The sequence below is a fragment of the Cebus imitator genome, unplaced genomic scaffold (assembly GCF_001604975.1).
Source record: "Cebus imitator isolate Cc_AM_T3 unplaced genomic scaffold, Cebus_imitator-1.0 Scaffold45, whole genome shotgun sequence".
Taxonomy (NCBI): domain Eukaryota; kingdom Metazoa; phylum Chordata; class Mammalia; order Primates; family Cebidae; genus Cebus; species Cebus imitator.
In genome coordinates, this window is record NW_016107360.1 from 14,527,568 (window position 1) to 14,541,058 (window position 13,491).

At 49.3% G+C, this 13,491-nt stretch overlaps 1 protein-coding gene across 2 annotated transcripts in view; it reads right to left on the reverse strand.

Moving 5' to 3' along the window:
- Window positions 1–13,491, reverse strand: part of NOD1 (nucleotide binding oligomerization domain containing 1) — a 65,530-nt gene that overhangs the window by 36,173 nt on the left and 15,866 nt on the right. For both annotated transcript variants that reach the window (XM_037737938.1, XM_017527099.1), the window contains exons 2-6: window positions 10,767–10,910; window positions 10,012–10,113; window positions 6,487–6,807; window positions 4,926–5,100; window positions 1,025–2,849 (exon numbers count right to left, since the gene is read on the reverse strand). In XM_037737938.1, coding sequence (XP_037593866.1) covers window positions 1,025–2,849; window positions 4,926–5,100; window positions 6,487–6,687 — 2,201 coding nt within the window. In that variant the 5' untranslated portion in view covers window positions 6,688–6,807; window positions 10,012–10,113; window positions 10,767–10,910. The remainder of the gene's footprint in view (window positions 1–1,024; window positions 2,850–4,925; window positions 5,101–6,486; window positions 6,808–10,011; window positions 10,114–10,766; window positions 10,911–13,491) is intronic.

Here is a 13,491-nt window from a genome sequence, read left to right on the forward strand (position 1 = left end):
GGGACTCTGTCTGGGAAAAAAAAAAAAAAAAGATGGACAGAGGGCAACACGAGTGTGAGACTGCCTAGGGCTACAGAGGGAGAGTCACTCCTGAGAATACAGAGAACAGACTCTGGGTGTTCCAATTCCCAGGCTAGGGCAGCCTTCAGCCCCCTGCATCCCATGTCACCATGCAATTTACACTCTGACACTGGTGTGACAGGCACTGGGAATCAGTTCCAAATCCCTACTGGTCTTCAGAAATGCATGAGCCAAGTAATGGTGAATTTAACCCCGTGGAGATTTACAAGATTTATTTTATATAGGAAATGCTAATAGAAGAAAACAGACTGGTGTCTGTTTCCCCTAAACTACGGAACAGGAAAACAACCACGAGTCAGCACTTTAACTGAGATCTCTAGCAGTGCAAAGGGCTGCTGGCTTTGATCACAGAAAATCACCAATGCCAGTTAGCACAAGGTCTGCTTTCTCTGCAGTAATAAAAGCTTCCATATTCCGGAAACTTTTTGAGGACTATCTCTGAGCCTTGCATTAATCTTAAAAGGAGGCTCTTTATGCAGTCTGGCACTACCAGGTCCTAGCTGTGTGATCTAGAGCAAGCTATTAACTTCTCTGTGCCTTCACTTCCTAATTTGCCAAAATAGAGACAGTAATAGTACCTAAGTTATAGGGTTGTAAAGGGCATTCCATTAGGTAATGTTTGTAGTGCACTTCACCCATGCTCAATCAATATTGGTCTTTGTGGCTATAACTGATAGGATTATGAGCATCTTCTTTTTCTAGGTGAGGGCACAGAGGCTGTGAGAGGTGAGCACGTTGTTCAAGGGCACCCAGCTGTGGCTGACCCAGGTCCACCTGCCTCGAAGCTTTGCACCTTGCCCTCTGGCCCCCTGAGAGAGAAAAGGTCTGGATATTCCAAGGCCCATGGTCATGAGTCCCAGGGGATCCTGGTCCATGATGCCAATCCTGGTGCCCCCCAGCCTGGCCTGACGGCCCACCCGCTCCCCTTGCCTGGCAGCCTTACCTGATAACGGTGAGGCGGCTGAAGCAGGGCCGCAGCTCCTGCACGCCATAGTCGTTGAGATTGTTGTTGTCCAGGTCTAAGGCCAGGCGCTTGGGGAAGTGGTTCAGGACGAAGGAGAGGGCGCTGCAGTCGGCCGAGCAGGCGTTGCAGTAGGTCAGCTTGAGGTAGTTGGCGCAGATGCCCCTGGCCGCCAGCTGCCCCACCTTCTGGCTCTGTGTCTCGTAGATGCAGCGCAGCATCCAGATGAATGTGGGCATGGCCTGCACCTGGTTGAAGCTTTCGACCTGAACTCGGGGCAGGTTCTTCAGGTAGCCCCGCAGGCTGGAGAACAGGTGTGCCCACAGGGCCTTGCGCTTCCTCCTCAGGGCCGCCGCGGGCACCAGGTACCGCAGGAGTTTCTGTTTGGCTTTGGACAACAGCCCGCACAGGAAGAGGTTGGTGAACTGGAAGTGATCCTTGTTCTTAAAGAGGTCTTCCCCCACGGGGCCGCTGCCCTGCAGGCACTGGAACCCGAGGAAGGGAGGATAGCAGGACGCAGCCCCTCCCCCCCCAGAGGGCATCCACTCCTGGAAGAATCTGAGCAGCTCCCGAGTGCCCACCCTGTCATCCAGCACAAGGAAGAAGGCTGTAAAGAAGGCCTGGAGGGTGAGGTGCAAAAACTCGTAGGACTGCTGTTCCCCACTGGGGCCCAGCTCCGGCAAGGCCCGCAGGAAGCCCAGCTGCCTGTCTCCCTCCTGCAGCCCGGAGGCCTGCACCTCCTCCTGGGTGAAGACAAAGAGGCTCCTGTTCATGCCCCAGTGGGCCACCTGCCCCAGTGAGCACAGTGTGTCCCGGCTGGCACGGAGGGTCTCCACCGGGCTGCGTGTGTTCCGCTGCACCAAGCTGCTGGGCTGCATCCTGTTCAAGTGGACTTCGGTGACTAGCAGGAAGACGTCGGTCAGGGTCATCGTGCAGTCGGGCAGCTGCGGTGAGCCTTCGAAGGCGGCGTGGAAGTGCTGGAAGCACCGGAAGATGATCCAGCAGAAGAGGGGCACGGTGCACAGGCTGCAGAGGTTGGGGTTGGCCTCCAGCTGGCTCAGCAGGCGGTCCCGCACAGCCCGCTCCGGGAACATCCTCTTGGCGTAGGCGCGCAGGTGGCTAGGGGAGAAGCCCCGGAGAAGCACCTTCTTCCGCAGGAACTGGCGCGGGACCTCGATGCCTGTGCGGGCCGTGAGCAGCTTGCTAGCCCCCTTGAGCAGCTTCCCGCTGAGCAGGTTAGCCAGTAGGACCAGAGGGTGGGCAGGCTCCCAGGGACAGGAGATGTCAGGCACACGGCTCAGGTCCAAGTCCGAGTGCAGCTCATCCAGGCCATCGAAGGTGAAGAGGGCCACCTGGGGGAAGCGCAGCAGGAAGGCGAACACCTCCTCGGGGTCCTGCTCCGGGTAGCAGTAGTGCTTAAAGAGTAGGTCCATCAGACACAGCCTGTCACTGTCCCTGAAGCAGCTGAACATGCGGCAGCGAAAGTGGAAGAAGAATTTGACTCCTGCGTCCAGCCGGCCCGTGGCCCAGAGGCTCTGCAGCCGCTGCAGCAGCATGGACTTGCCCACCCCGGCATCGCCCAGGACGAAGATGGTCTCGCCCTGCTCATTGAGGACGCCGGTGGTGTGGTCCAGCAGGCAGGCCAGGCTGCCCAGGCTGCCCAGGCTCTCATTGCTGAAGCCGACCAGCTCCATGATGGTGTCCGTGTAGGTCTCCTCCAGCAGCAGCTCCTCCTTCTGGGCGTAGCACAGCATGAACTTGGAATCACGGCCCAGGTGGTGTCTCAGCTGCTGGGTGTACCTGCTCACTGGAGGGAGGGATGGCAGGGCACAGCGGCATGGTGAGAGGGAGAGAGGCAGAAACAGCATCAAACAGGGAGGTCTCAAAGAGGAGAGGCAAGTGTGCAAACAATTCACCACCTGGAGCCTGAGGCCAGTGCAGCCACTCCTCAGATCCTCAGATGCAGGCCCTGGGGCGTGTCACAGACCCAGCTTTCCTGACCCAGAGGGCCCTGGGCTTTGATCCCTCTGCTTGACCTCAGATTTAGCCAGACAGAAGGTGGCAGACTTCAGCTGGGACCAGTGTCTGAGACAAGCCATCCTTATTCCTCTGCATGATACTGTCATTGAACTGCAGCTAAATGCTGAAGCCCCTCGCACTTGAGGGCCAGGCCAGCCCCCACCAACAGCGCATTTTTGTCGTTAGAGATAGGATCTTGCTCTGTCCCTCTGGCTGGGGTGTAGTGGCCCAGTCACTGCAGTCTCAACTCCCGGGCTCAAGCAGTCCTCCCACCTCAGCCTCCCAAGTAGCTGGGACCACAGGCATATGCCATCACGCCCAATTAATTTTTGTATTTTTTGTAGAGACGGAGTCTCGCCATGTTGCCCAAGCTGATCTCAAACCCCTGGGCTCAAGCAATCCACCTGCCTTGGCCTCCCAAAGTGCCAGGGAGTATTATATACTCCTAAATAATTTTTAGTAAATTTAAGAAGTTATGCAAACTTCACCACAGTCCAGTTCTAGAACATGTCCACCATCTTCCCAGAGTTTTCTGGAACCTATTTGCAGCCAATTCTTGGGTTGTAGGCAACTACTGATTTGCTCTGTCTATAGATTTACCTCTTCTGGACATTTCATACAAACAGAATCATACAATACGCAGTCTTTTGTGTGAGGCTTCTTGAAGAGTAAATTACACTGTAAAAGCTAGTAAAGTAGCTGGCTAATGGAACCAAGAGAGAAGTCTTTCAAAAGAATGATTCCTCATGGGAATATTTTCCCTTTTTTTATGGGGGAAGAAAACACCGAGAGGCAGGAAGGAGCAGACAGAGCCAGAAGCTGGCAGTGGCTGGCAGGCACCTGCAGGGCCGTGGGAGCAGAGCCCAGTCCTGGCACTGCCAGCTGGCCTTGCTTCCCCAAAACACACAACTGTCCTGTGCTTCAATTTCCAAGGGCACATTGGATTCTTTAAAAGGCAGGATTTGGGTCCTTGGTGCTGGTATGTTACCAACAGCTGTCTCAAAGTGGAGAGCTTAAAAGCAGGGAAAGAAAACTCCTGCCCCAAAGCAGATCCAGTGATAAGTTCTCACATGCCTTGGACTGCCGCTGTCCTGACTGCCATTGGCAGGGACACATTGTGAGAGCTCTTCCAGCAGACTCGAAGCTCCTTGAGGGCAGGAACCCTATCTGTGCCTGCTCACCACTGTCTCCCTGACATCCAGCACAGGGTAGGGTCTTGGGATGTGGTGGGTTCAGCAAAACATTCTTATTGAACTAATCAATTAACTAATGGGGTCTCCCACTGTGCTTTGGAAATAAGGACTGGCACCCAAGGGTGACAGAAGAATACTTTGCCTAGAATTAAACCTGGCAAGGCTTTTTTTTCTTTCCTTTTTTTAGCGACAGGGTCTCACTCTGTTACCCAGGCTGGAGTGCAGTGGCACAATCATAGCTCGCTGCAGCCTCTGACTCCTGGGCTCAAGCAGTCCTCTTGCCTCAGCCTCCCCAGTAGCTGGGACTACAGGTGTGTGCTACCATGTCCAGCTAAAGATTTTTTAAAAAGAAAAAAAAAATACAACCTTGAATTTGTGCAGCCCTTAAAATGTCTACATATGTCAGGATAGGAAGAAAGCAAGGGGTCAGAACAGAGGCCATTCCCACGCGTCCGCAGGCCCCCCTATAAACCAGACCATCAAAGTGTGGGCAGTTCAGTTGCAGTCACCTGGGCTGCACATGGGTCACAGGGTTCAGCTGTTCCTTTCTAAAATGAAAATAGCACCTGGGCCTGCTTCCTGAGGTGGCACTCAGGGCTGGCACAGCCGTTTCCACACCCCGGGGCTCTGCTTGCACTGGTGCCTGTGGTCTCGCTGGGGCTGCCTCCTACCTGGGTCAGTGTTGACCACGACTTTGCTCTGAATGAGTAGGGAAGGGGAGAAGCCGATCTCCAGCAGCCAAGGCCTGAGGTCCACGTAAGCGTCTGCGAGTTGCTGGAGCAAGTAGAGGAAGAACTCGGACACCTCCTCGCCCTTGCTCTGTACAAGGTCCAGAATTTTGCGGACCTGGAGGCAACACAAGCATGAGGGCACGGGCTGGCATGAGGGGCATCCTCCTACTGTAGGGGCCCTCAGGCAGGCTCAGGGCAGGGCTCTGAGTTCTTACTATAGCCGGTAGCTACCCCATCCCCCCAGGTGCTGTGACAGTCAATGTATTGGAACCCCAAAAGCTGTGAAATGACCTCCTGAGCAAGACATAAAACCACCCAGCTCTAAGAAACCAGGAGGCTTCCATGAGCCTAAAAATAAAAAGGACAAACTCACAACTAGAGCCCCATCTAGCCATAGAATTCTCTCTCTGCCTCCTTTTCCCTCTTCTTTTCTTGGAGACAGGTTCTTGCTCTGCCCAGGCTGGAGTATAATGGCATGGGCTCCAACTTAACCTCCCAGGTTCAAGGGATTCTCCTGCCTCAGCCTCCCAAGTAGCTGGGATTACAGGCACGCACCACCATGCCTGGATGATTTTTGTTTTTAGTAGAGACAGGGTTTCACCATGTTGGCCAGGCTGGTCTCAAACTCCTGACCGCAGGTGATCCTCCTGCCTCAGACTCCCAAAGTATTGGGATTACAAATGTGAGCCACGCTACCCGGCCTTCTCCTTTTCCCTTTTAACCTGACACAATGCCGTGCAGGAATGAGAGTGGAGTTGGGAGGAGGAGAGCCATTCACTGGGCATAATGAGGTGGGCACCCGGACCACACAGCAGGGGGACGTCAGGCCATACATTAAAAATGGCTTTTTTTCTTGTTAAAAATGCAGGAAAACAAATCAAGAGAGGAGAACAAAGCACACGAGTGTGCTACTGCTTCCCCCAGACATCATCCTGGCATGTCACAAACGGGTCATGTCATTCCTCTAACCATGAAAGAATTTGTGGTCTCCATTTTATTTTTCAGGAAATGACACAAAGGTGAAGTGAAAGTAAGGGCTGGTAAGCCTTCCCACGGTGGAGCGGGGAAGAGTCTTCACTGTGGACCCGCTGTGGGATGCCGTCATTCTTGAACCTGAGGCAGTTTCCCTCCGAGTGTCACCCAGCCACGAGCAGCCCTCCAGCCTTCGGAGGCACTGAGGAGCATCACTGCTGGGGGTGCTTTGATACTTATGTTCTTTTTCCCTCCTAATATAAAGAGGATCTAAAAATGAAGTGTCTGGGAACCAATACACACAGCAATGAGAGCTGAGATGTCAGGTTTTGCTCCAGACACAAACACGGAAGTGAAATACCTGATTGTGCAACCTGCTACCCCAGGCGTCTGTGTGCTGTTGGTACCCCAAAGTGCAGCCCTGCCTGCTGGACCAAACTCCCACACTCTTCACTCAGATCAACAGGGCGAGGCCTCTTCCAGCTCCCAGGCCCACACACTGCCCATCCCGGCCCTGTCCCCGGGGCACCTTGTCAGGCGGGGTGGGGCAGGCACACACAATCTCCGCGTCTTCGGCTGAGAAGTAGTCATTCTTCAGCAGGTTGTCCACCAGACACTGAGTGTTGCGGATGTGAGTGACCAGAAGTTCCCGGTTGCTTTTCACTAATTGAATGTGGGGGTGTGCCTCTGACGGGATTATTTCCGTCTCAATGGGGCCCTGCTCTTCCATAGTTAAAGTAGCAAGCAGTTACTTTTCCCAAATTCATCTTTGGCTGCGTGTGTCCTTTCAGCAGAAGGGAAATCAGGATTCAGGTCAGCCCTCCAGGACCCCCGCTACTCTGCGCAGCCCCTGAAGAGACCAAGGACATCATCAATAAAGCAAAAGCTACAGAAAGAGCTCACCCCACCTCCCACTGGTCCTGGGGTTTCTCTACCTACAGGAGGAGGAGCCATGCTTAAGATGTTTATCTGGCCAGGCGAGTTGGCTCATGACTATAATCCTAGCACCTTGGGAGGCTGAGATGGGGAGACAGCTTGAGGTAAGGCCAGTAGTTTGAGACGAGCTTGTGCAACATACTGAGACCCCCATCTCTACAAAATATTTTTTAAAAATTAGCCAGGCATGGTGGCACACACCTGTAGTCCTAGCTACTGGGGAGGGTGAGGCAGGAAGATCACACGAGTACAAGAGTTCAAGGCTGCAGTGAGCTATGATCACACCACTGCTCTCCAGCCTGGGTGACAGAATGAGGCACTGTCTCTAAAAAAAAAACTTTTATCTTAGATGCATTAAAGAAAAAAATCTTAATTTAATTGTTTGCACTTGAGGGTCACATCACTAAGGCAGGCGACCAGAGACAGCCAACTTTTTTTTTTTTTTTTAATCAAAATTTCTTTATTATTATAAAACACAAGTGTGCTTTGATCCTAGACTGGGATAGAGATGGAAAGGTGTATTATTTTATGTAATAAGGTGAACAGGGCTTGAGGTTTCTGCATTCCCCAAGCAGGGAGCAGGCCCAGAAGTGGGAAAGGAGGACCTGTGGGTCTGGTGAGAGACAGGGTCTGAGCACAAAATAGGCTGGGGAGAGAGACAGCAGCATGAAGTCTCCTGTAGCACCCAGAGGCAAGGGACCTGGGGACAGTGATGTCTCAGTCACTGCTGTCCATTTTAGATTGTGCTATAACCTCCTCTCCTGTGTCCTCGACCTTCAGCAAAGTCTGTTATACACAAGCACCCTGGAGAAGGAGGGAGGAAGCAATGGCCCCATGTGGCATGAAGCGGGACAGAGGGAGGGCAGAGGTGCAGGACAAAGAGGGAGAGCCGGCACAGAGCTCCCGGGACTAGATTCCCAAGAGAGGCATCTCTCTGAAAACCCCTGAAAATTTGGTGCAAGCTATTTGATTTGGGCATTAAAAAATGCTTCGGCTCATCTGAGTTATCCCAAAATTTCACTGACTACCTTTCTTGTAACACTAACAGCAAAAAATCATAAAAATAAAAAAAAAAAAATCCCACAGAAGATCCTTCAGATTCTTCTTGTCCAGGCATCCTTGTATGTGTAAAATGATCTTGGAAGTCGAAAGGCTTGGAACTGGCCACTTTGTCCTTTGTCTAGGCAGGAAAACCCATGCATTACAGAAACAGTTAAAATTTTATATATATGTATAATTGTACCTTAGGGTACAAGGGGTACATGTGCAGATCATGCAGGATCGTTGCATAGGTACATACTTGGCAATGTGGTTTGCTGCCTCCATCCTCCGTCACCTATATCTGTCATTTCTCCCCATGTTATCCCTCCCTAACCTCCCTAGCCCCTGCTGTCCCTCCCCTACTTCCCCCAACAGACCCCAGTGTGTGATGCTCCTCTCCCTGTGTCCATGTGTTCTCATTGTTCAACACCCACCTATGAGTGAGAACATGCGGTGTTTGATTTTCTGTTCTTGTGTCAGTTTGCTGAGAATGATGGTTTCCAGGTTCATCCATGTCCCTACAAAGGACACGAACTCATCGTTTTTGATGGCTGCATAATATTCCATGGTGTATATGTGCCACATTTTCCCTGTCCAGTCTATCGTCGATGGGCATTTGGGTTGCTTCCAGGTCTTTGCTATTGTAAACAGTACTGCAGTGAACATTTGTGTACATGTGTCCTTATAGCAGAATGGTTTATACCCAGTAATGGGATTGCTGGGTCAAATGGAATTTCTATTTCTAGGTCCCTGAGGAATTGCCACACTGTCGTCAGTGGTTGAACTAGTTTACACTCCCACCAACGTGTAAAAGCATTCCTATTTCTCCACATCCTCTCCAGCATCCATTGTCAGGACATAGGCATAGGCAAAGACTTCATGACTAAAACACCAAAAGCATTGGCAACAAAAGCCAAAATAGACAAATGGGACCTAATTAAACTCCAGAGCTTCTGCACAGCAAAAGAAACAGTCATTAGAGTGAATCGGCAACCAACAGAATGGGAAAAAATGTTTGCAATCTACCCATCTGACAAAGGGCTAATATCCAGAATCTACAAAGAACTAAAGCAGATTTACAAGAATAAAACAAACAAGCCCATTCAAAAGTGGGCAAAGGACATGAACAGACACTTTACAAAAGAAGACATATATGAGGCCAACAAACATATCAAAAAATGCTCATCACTGCTCATTAGAGAAATGTAAATGAAAACCACATTGAGATCAATCTCACGCCAGTTAGAATGGCAATCACCAAAAAAAATGTTTTTAAGAGTTCCAAAAAAACTTCATAGATCTTTTATAACACTATCAGCAGCATTCATATGTTTCACAAGCCACATCTGTTAACATTCAGGTCCAGTGGTTCTCAATTTTTTTTCCACCAAGTGGCACATGAGTCTCCCGCTCTCTGACACACTTCCATGTTTTGTTTTGTTTTACCTATAAAACTGCAAAACATTGCAAACCTTACAGGGATTCTCAGCCAGACCCCACACAATAACTTTCTTATTAGTACCAAATGGTTGAGTACTAATAAGGGAAGAGTACAATTTAAAATTATCAGCAACAGAAGGGCAGGCGATACCAAAAAATAACTTAAAGGGATGAAAATGACTGGTTAGTTATTGTTCCAATAAAGGTTATTAGATGCTAACCCAGCCTTTTCTTTTTTCCTTTTTTTCTGAGACAGGGTCCTACTCTGCAGCCCAGGGTGGAGTGCAGTGACACAATCTTGGCTCACTGCAACATCTGCCTCCTGGGCTCAAGCAATTCTCCTGCCTCAGCCACCCGAGTAGCTAGACAGGCACATGCCACTAGGCCCAGATAATTTTTGTATTTTTAGTAGAGACGGTTTCACCATGTTGGCCAGCCTGGTCTTGAACTCGTGACCTCAAGTGATCTGCCAGCCTCGGCCTCCCAAAATGCTTGGATTATAGGTAGCCACTGCACTCAGCTATTTTCTGTAGCAGTCAATTCTATGACCCACTTTAGGATCCCTAGCTTTAGAAAAGCAGTTCATTTAGAGCATACCAATTGACAATATTAAATTTAAATTAGCTGTTAATAATACCTTTTTAAGTTTCTGGCATCATTCTTTGAAGTTAGTCCAAATATTTTAAAACAACATGCTTTAAATCTTCAATTTCTAATTTCTTTCTGGAATCTGCAAAATCTAAGAAAAGAAAGACTTAAAAAAATTATTGTGCCACAAGGCGAATGAATGAATAAAATTGGCAAGAGAATAATTTTAAAATCGAGTACTCCCAGATGTCAGACTACTCTCTGTACCTTCTTCTTTTAGGACCATGTTTTCTAAACGTTAAACAGCCCCACCACAGTCACTTTTTTGTTGTTCTTGCCATAATTGAGTCTTACCTGTACTTTATTTGCTTAACTTTTGGCTTTCAATTGAGTTTTGAAAACTCTAATATATTAATTTTAAAGGAATGTTATGTCACCATTAGAGACAGAAAAAAAAATCCTTTGCAATACATAGAAGGTAACAAAAATTAACACACCAGAAATACAACAATGTTATTACATTCCAGCTAGTCCTGCTGCCTAGAACGGCTCCAGGGTTGGGCCTGTTTTCTCCTGGGAGCCTTTGAGAGATGTTAAAGACACAGTAGCACAGAACTGAGACTTTTCTTTAAGATAATCACAAGGCTGAGAGAAAACTGGAAAGAAGTGCTTCTCACTTTGTGATTTAGCATTTTTCAATGCCTTGCTCCGTTCTTTAGAAAGCTGGGAAGGGTGCTGCACAACTTCCTTCATCCCTCCTCTCCCAATCTTGCCTGCCTACCACGAGGGGCCCATTTTACTCACTGCTTCTGTCTCTTCCAAGCCTGCGATTCCCATAAAAACAGCGACTTGTCTTCCCAGACGTTTCCTGTAATCACCGCCACAGACATCTCCACCTCTTGCCATCAACAGCAGAAACGGAAGGAAAGTCTTCTGATTTACAACCACCTAAATAAAGCAATATAATACACGTCAGCCATCTGGCAAGGAGGCTGCTTTGCAATTTCTAGAGCCCTAGTTTGAGATTAAATCAGGTGTGCAGAGTTAGCTCAATGCAGCAAAAACTTAACAAGGTATGGATGTCAGACGGGAAGCGGAGAAACTCAACACTGCTCTGGTAAACAGAATCTTAGGGCAGACCAAAACCATACCATGGGAGACTGGAGATAAATTCAAAGTTCATGGGCACTCATTACCACAAATGCCAGAGAGGCAGAGATCTGCTGGCCCTGGGAGGTGATCCTTTCCTTTCTTCACCGGGTAAAGGGTGGGTCCAGTTGATGAAGAGGGTCTGGTCCTCCCTTCCAGGCAAAGAAAAGGCCAAAGTTGGGCTGGGGCCAGGACCAGATATCTGGGAGCTGGGTCTGCTGTCCTGGATAAAGGGTGGGGCTTTCCCGGGCCAGTGGTCCAGACCAGTGGGGACTGAAGTTGGAAATCCTGGTAAGGCAGCTCCAGGGAATACCCAAAGAAAGAAACCAAGCTAATGAATGCAGCCAGAAAACAGGACCCACCGCAGAACAAAAGATGGATCACCAAGTGGAGAAATGAAGCAGAGGAGATGGAAGGCGGGTGAGTCCCCACCCAAAGCCGTCTCCTGAAGCAAAGGCAGGTGGGGGTAGAGCCTGTTGGCAGTGATGGAGCCCCGAAGGGAGCTGGGGCCCGCACAGGCATCTCCTCCCAACTCCTCTTCTTTCTGGCTTTCTGCCCTCAGAGGGGGTTAGTTCCCAGGGTAAGGAAATCCTAGGGGTAATTCACCACTCCAGGCTCCTCACAGAAACCTGAGCCCAAGTCCTATCCTGCAGTATGGTCTTCCAAAGTAAATAAAACATCTGCAGAGCCTCCAGGAGAAGATGCAGGGAAGCTGCTCTGGAGAAAAGGAAGCAGGGACCACGGAGGGGCGGGTCTTCAAATGGAAAAAGAATGTCACAGAGTAGCTCCGTTGAATTGAAATATGACACAAGCCTCCCAGTAATTTAAAACTTTCTGGTAGCCACATTAATAAAAGGAAAAGCGAACAGGTGAAATTAATATCAATAATAGGTTTCAATTCTAATACACTCAAAATATTTTAGTATGTCATCCATACCAAATTTATTTATTTATTATTCATTATTTGAGATGAAGTCTCATTCTGTCACCCAGGCTGGAGTGCAGTGGCACGATCTCTGCTCACTGCAACCTCCATCTCCCAAATTCAAGTGATTCTCCCGTCTCAGCCTCCTGAGTAGCTGGGATTACAGGTGCGCCCCACCATGCCTGGCTAATTTTGTATTTTTAGTAGAGACAGGATTTCATCATGTTGCCCAGGCTGGTCTTGAACTCCTGGCTTCAAGTGATCCTCTCACCTCAGCCTCCCAAAGTGCTGGGATTACAGGCGTGAGCCACCAGGCCCAGCCTGTCAATACAAGATTTATAAATGAGATAGTTTACATTCTTTTTCTTCATACTAAGGCTTGAAAACCCGGCATGTGTTTTACATTAACCACACATCTCAATTTGGATCAACCATATTTCCAGTGCTCAAGAGCCACACGCAGCCAGGGGCTACTGAGGTGGACAGCACCACCCCAGGGCCATCACTAGAAGGTCGGGTGGTGAGATGCCAGAGTTCCTGCCTGCCTGTCCTTCCATTTGCAATGCTGAGGCCAGCAATGATCTTAATTGGCTTTTCAGATCAGGTTCATGGGCAACTTAGTGAGACAGAGGTTAAAGACGTGAGGTGACTGAAAATTCTGCAAGCTCAGGAAGAAAGTACATACTGGGCCTACCGGCTTATGCTCAGTGTCAAATTCCCTTCACTGCTGCATACAATTTTGCAGCTTTGCATCCTTGCAAAGATCAGAGAGTAAGATAGAAAAACGCTGTTGATGTATGGTGAGTCAGGGCTCTCCTATATCACTGGTGGGAATGTAAATCTGTAGAAGTCTCTGGAAAGCCCTTTGACACCATATGTGTCAACAGCCTGTGAAAACTTTCTATTTAGTAACTTCCCCTTCTAGAAACCTGCCTTTTGAAAAGAATCAGGAGTTCTGACAGTTTTTTTTTGCTTTTTGTTTTTTTAAAACAAGGGACTTCCAGTCCTGGCTATAATAGAGTAACTTGTGGCTCACGCAGAGGACAACTGCAGGCGAACGGATTGACAAAGCATGGCATATTCATACAGTAGAACACAATCCAACAATACATGCAAATGAAATAAGAATACATCATGAATGAGTGTCTTAGATAGTATGCTGAGTGAGAGAAGCCAGGCTTAAAAGAGTACATAGGGCTGGGTGCGGTGGCTTATGCCTGTAATCCCAGCAGTCATAAGGTGGGGGTAGAGCCTGTTGGCAGTGACGGAGCCCCGAAGGGAGCTGGGACTCACACAGGCATCTCCTCCCAACTCCTCTTCTTTCTGGCTTTCTGCCCTCAGAGGGGGTTAGTTCCCAGGGCAATGGAATCCCAGGGGCAATTCACCACTCCAGGCCGAGGCAGGTGGATCACTTAAGGCCAGGAGTTCAAGACCAGCCTGGCCAACGTGGTGAAA